This window comes from Glycine max, chromosome 10 (genome assembly GCF_000004515.6).
Source record: "Glycine max cultivar Williams 82 chromosome 10, Glycine_max_v4.0, whole genome shotgun sequence".
In the NCBI taxonomy this organism is placed as follows: Eukaryota; Viridiplantae; Streptophyta; class Magnoliopsida; order Fabales; family Fabaceae; genus Glycine; species Glycine max.
In genome coordinates, this window is record NC_038246.2 from 37,247,974 (window position 1) to 37,253,631 (window position 5,658).

Sequence of the window (5,658 nt, forward strand, 5' to 3'; positions counted from 1 at the left end):
GGTTCAGATTTAAAATTAGATTCAGGTTCAAGTTCTGGAATCTAACTCCCAACCCCACTCCAGCCCATTGCATAATTTATTTTTTGTTACAATGTATTTTTCTTATTGCAACATATATAATTGCTGGATTTTAAATGACTATAAACTATTTTTAAGAACACTAATCAAACACGTGCTATAACCACTCAACTTCAAAGCTGAATTTATTGTGCCTTGTGGTGCCTCTTTCTACTTCACCGGTAAGTTTAATTAAAAGGTTACTACGGATGAGTTAGAATTAGAGAAAGTTATTGAAATCATTTTACTTTACGGATATGTTCAAATTATAGTTTACAAACAATTATTTGACCCAACTGAAAATAAAATAACTCTTTTCCATATTTACTCCATGATTTTGACGTTATTTTTGTGGGTGTAACATTCACAATCTCCAAACAAAGATTTGGAATGTGAAAATTACAATCCAAAAATGCACAAAATCCTATGATCAGGGTTTGACCAATGAAGTTTATTTTCATGTAAATGTCGGTAACCTCTACCACCCCTAGGATTTAGAAGCCTTTACTTCGTGGACTATCAAAAATCCCAAAAGTTTAGTCCATCGTCAATATTCCTTACTTCTTTCTCTCAGCCTTGTTCATCAAGTTGGTCCCTGATTGTGTTAGAATGACGTCAAAGTCACTAAGAGTCCACTCTGCTACTTCATCTTTGTCACTAACAAATATCTCAGTACCAGAATCAATAGATGTCCATATTCTCTTGGCAGGAGAAGTGCCTGGATCCTGCACCACATCACAAGATAAATTAAAAGATCGTCCTAACGAGTGTTTTAAGACACTCGTTGCATAATTAAAAAAAATATTTATAGTAAAAATCATAAGAGCGCAGAAAAGCATCATGAAGAGTATAATTTACACATCCCTGTTTATCATTTGCCTAAATTAAAATGTGTGATGACTCATCATGAGATTCCAATAGTACAGTAGTAGTAGTTCAATTATTGACCTGATAAAAGTATAGTCTACTTGATAGCCCTCCAACATCAAGCTCCCAAGTCCTTGCATCCCCCACCCAACCATCACCTTTTTTGGTGGGATAGCCATACTGACCCCAAATAGGGTGAGGAAGCAACTGAACTATCTCTTGTGCTTGAGGATTACTATAAGGATCACAAGTGCTCACTGGTTGCTCCAAGTGTTGAGCATTCCCAGGAGCACAGTAATAGTGATATGCTGAGTAGGGGAAATTGGCTGTGTCATTTCTGAAGAATTTTTTGTTGTCTGGAGTGATATGAAATGGTGGACAGTTAGCCAAGCCTTTGGGGCTGCACCAAGCCGGGGTTTCAGGGTTTATGATCATCTCACTATATCTAGTGACATCAGTTAGTACATCTCCATCACAAGGAGCACCATTGTTCTTCCAACAGCTTCCAATGTCTAAAAGGTAGAATTGGCTCTTGCCACCTCCCCCCTTTTTGATGTCCAAGCTCAACTTCACCTTGAAATTTGGTGATTCTGGAAGCTGAATCAATGAATCATGAATCACCCCAAATGGTTAATTATGGCAAATCAAACTAGTGCATTGAAGGAAATTAAGCCATATGTATGTGTGGCTCACTCATTTAACTATTAATTAAACAGAAATGGAAGTTTTGGACTTGGACTCACAGTTTTTAGCATTCCCCTTGTGTCATAATGGTAACCTCCAGAGAATCCTTTGGTTGCATCAGCTCTAAGGTACAACATCAACCAAGGGTACTTCTTTGAAGTCCTTAATTTGTGTTTGAACATCCAACTCCCAACATTAACTTTCTTCTCCCAAACTACCTCATAGTAAGACACACCATCCTGTTCACCTCCACAACCAGAATCCAAATCATAAGTACCACTGAACCCCCCTTGCATTGTGCCATCTTTGAGCTGCGTCCATTGATGACACAAGATGGGTTGGTTCATGCACCCTTGTCCAAAACAAGGAAACCTTCCCGGGCTAAAAGGGGGTACCTTTTTCCCGTCCTGAGGACATAACCCAGACCTGGTGTCATAGTTTCCATTTTTCAGCATTACCATCCAAAACTGCCAGGGCCTTGGGGTGTCTGCAACTTCACATAGAGAACCCAAATACAATTCCTTTTCAATTGCATAAAGGTCTGTGTTGTTGATATTTTCTGGATTTATACCAGGAAATGAGTCCCCCACCCCAAGTCTGTTATCAGCTTCTGTGACCTTGTGAGTCAGAGAACCTGGTCATCACAACAACTCTCAACAAAAGAAAACACAATGCCAATTTTAAAAAAAAAAACTAAAATATGTTGGAAATTATAGAATATGAAGTGGACATAACATATTTAATGTTTTTTTATCATCAAATGTTAGTTTGTTAGTTATTATTAGAGATGTAAATTGGACGGATTCGAACCTGTGACCTCTCTTCCCTCCTTTCAACCACTAGACCAACCTTATATCTATGTAAATTATATATGTGACCCGACATTGAGGACTAAATATGTGATAAACTGGACTAATATAAAAATTTAGAGGACTATATATGTTTTTGTGTCAAGTGGTTTTTGGCTTACCTGAAAGATCAAAACAATCAGCAGCTCTTGGACTACCCATGTGAGGAGCTTCTTGACCAACTTCATTGCAGAAGTTCCAAGCTTCAAAGGCCACCCTTAAACCATCTCTTTGCATTCCTGGGTCCCCTACAGCTGAGGCTTGACTTTGTTGCTCTGCGGACACAAGAGAGGCACTGAACACAAGAAGCACATTCAGCAGCAACACAAACAATGTTGTATTCTCCATTGCCATTCCTGGGGAGGTTCAGACTTCAGAGGCAGAGGAACATGGTAGAGGGTCTAATCTAATGTTAGGAGCACTTTCCCCTTCTGGTTTCAGGTGGTGCTTTCTTCCCTTTAAAGTGCCACTGCCCTTTACCAAATTTATTGTATTTTGTTTTGTTAGTACTCAATGAATAGGTAACTTCTCACTCATTAATGAGAAAGTTATAACTGCAGATGAAGGAAGCTACGGTGAAGTCCAACTAACATGGCACACTGGTGATGCATCATTTGTTACCGTCTGATATGCTTATATCATAATAAACGGTTTTGATGTTTTATTGGAAACCTGTTGGATGGATTTGGAATGTGTACATTGAAAATTGCAATTTAGTCCTTATGTGGCTGCTGGTACTCCTTTACAGAATTACAGCCAAGATTATGGTAAAATGCACCGTAATCAATTTTACTTCTGCTGTTTCTTAACTAAATATTCATTCCACTTTTGTCTCTTCTAATTCGACAGTCACACCAGTTATCAAAATTGGAATGAAGAATCTCTGTTTCTGTTTACGTCAATTAGCCAGTTTTTGTTGTATCTAGAGCAACCTTTCAATCAAAGAAGGTGCCAAAATCATTTAATTGCCATGATAAAATATTAGTGTTAACCAACATTTTTTTTTTTATTTGAACAAATGTTAACCAACATTCTTAGGAAGAATGAACCATGAAGCTAGAAAAAAGAGTATAAAATGTATGTGTACAGTACACACGGCCTTGCTCGATGAAACAATGTCCAAACCGCAAGCTCAGTATATAATTTACTTAGAAGTTCAGGTCCCTAACAATTCAACAAAAGCAATTAAAAATCGTTTAAACTTGGTTTATTAAAAACCAAGATTAAGAATAAGAAAGGGATAGAATATTTAGAAGGACCTTAATATCAATGAAATTAGAGTTTAGGCACCTGAACTTCTCATGGCGAAAAGGCTATTTAAGTAATTGGCTTTATTGTTTTCATTTATAGCCCTCTCTGAGTTTTGGCATCTTTAACTCACTTTATCCTTATTTGAGAAGATGGAATAATGATAACTAGAAAAATAACTGGGTGTTGCGCGGGTTTATAAATAATTAAAAGAATATTTAAATAAATTATTTATTTGATAAATTAAATTTAAAAATATAATTGTTAATGATATTTTATATTATTTTTTGTTAAAGGACATAAAAAATTACGTATAAATTAAGATATTTTTTATTTATCAATATATTTATAAGAAAATATTTTAAAATTAGAGGTTGATCACTCAACTAAAGTTGATTAACATAAAAATAAAAGTAAGTATTGTGTATAAATTAAAAAAAACAGTATAAGAATAAAGTAAAATTGACATAATAAAACAACCAACAAAATATATTTAATGAAGGAAAAATAGTCAATCATAATGGTAACACACATAAAAATGATACAAATAAACATCGAAAATTGTTCATTTAAATAGATTTTTTGAATTTATTTCCTTTTTTTGGTGACCTATTGTTGAATTATTTTATTTGGTGTGCTCCTTTTTAAACTTTTTTCTGAGATTGAATAAACTTCATTTGATGATGAAGATGCATCTTTTGACTTCTCGGATGCTTGTAGCCTTGAGCTTTTACTCATGATAAATTATTTTTTTACATTTTTCTTCAATGGACTTTCTTCTTCTTTTGATGATAAAGATGCATCTTTTGACTTCTTAGATAATTGTATCTTTGGAGTTTGACTTGTGACAGTTTGTTTATTCGCCTTTTTTCTTAATAGACTTTGTAAGATTTGATAAACTTCTTCATTAGATGATGAAGATGCACCTTTTGACTTGTTAGATGATTGTAGCTTTGGGCTTTGACTTATAGTTAGTTCTTCATCTCACTCATTTGATTATATTTGTTGTGGTGAAGTTGACTCCTTTTTTTTAATACAAATATTAATTAGTGGACAAAACTATTAATATTTTGTACAAGAAGTAAAAATGTAAATAAATTATAAATATGGTTACTTGTTTAAGTTCTTTGAGTAGAGGATCATGCTAAATGATATTTTTGGGGATAAAAGTCCTTGTGATGGCATAGGTTTGAAATCCTTCCTTTAAGTTGTGAGCTTGATTTCAAAATTAAAAGTGTGCTTGCAAAGGGTATATAATATTCAGGGTATGTCAACCTTATTTGCATTTTGGGTGTGAAGGAGTTCATATGATGTTGTATTTAGAATTTGTTGTACATCTCGATCGAACATTGTGAATGTTGCTATCTTGAACCTAAAAAAGATTTTAAAAATTGTAATATTTATTTAATTATGTTATAAAAAAATAATTCATTATATACAAATATTAAACCTTGTTGTTGGGTACTTGGATGGTTGTTTGCATTCTCTACGAGTAGTGTATTGATTTTCTTCTTTTGTAACCTTCTTTTGGTATCTCTCACATGCAACATAATTTCAACCACTAAACATATTGTCGATCTCATTAACTATTGCATGAATTGGGAACACATTATCCTATTATTTTATATATGTTAAAACTAAAAAAAAAAAATCAAGTATGATTGAATATTATGAATATGAAGGTCATGGTAGGTTAGCATACCTGTGATTCTGATACCCATTCCATGGATGTTATATATTGCAAAAATCTTATATTTTTTTACACTCTCTTAAAAGATCAATGTTGTGCAAAGTAGTTATTTAGAATAAAATTTATAATTTTTTAACTACAATCGAAGAATTAGAATAAACTAACCATTTTGTTTGTTGAATGTTACAAAATGTGTATAATAAAATAAAATAAAAGAAGGAAGTTCATTTTACCGTGTCCTGAACTTTGCAAAATCATACTTGA

General features: G+C 33.5%; 1 protein-coding gene across 1 annotated transcript; it reads right to left on the minus strand.

Annotated features, from left to right (window-relative positions):
* Window positions 1-287: 287 nt before the first annotated feature.
* LOC100803952 (uncharacterized) lies at window positions 288-2,974 on the minus strand. Its single transcript, XM_003535947.5, has 4 exons — window positions 2,579-2,974; window positions 1,668-2,242; window positions 1,006-1,521; window positions 288-782 (listed from the first exon to the last, which is right to left on the minus strand). The coding sequence occupies exons 1-4, from the start codon at window positions 2,808-2,810 to the stop codon at window positions 615-617; spliced, it is 1,491 nt and encodes a 496-aa protein (XP_003535995.1). The 5' UTR covers window positions 2,811-2,974; the 3' UTR covers window positions 288-614.
* Between the last annotated feature and the right edge of the window lie 2,684 nt (window positions 2,975-5,658).

What these genes read in the sequence shown, in the direction of transcription:
- LOC100803952 (XM_003535947.5), bottom strand. Translation starts at nt 2,810, where the DNA reads ATGGCAATGGAGAATACAACATTGTTTGTGTTGCTGCTGAATGTGCTT. An exon ending in TGATTGTTTTGATCTTTCAG is followed by an intron (nt 2,243 to 2,578) that starts GTAAGCCAAAAA and finishes TGTGATGACCAG; the next exon opens with GTTCTCTGACTCACAAGGTC. An exon ending in CAAGGGGAATGCTAAAAACT is followed by an intron (nt 1,522 to 1,667) that starts GTGAGTCCAAGT and finishes TCATTGATTCAG; the next exon opens with CTTCCAGAATCACCAAATTT.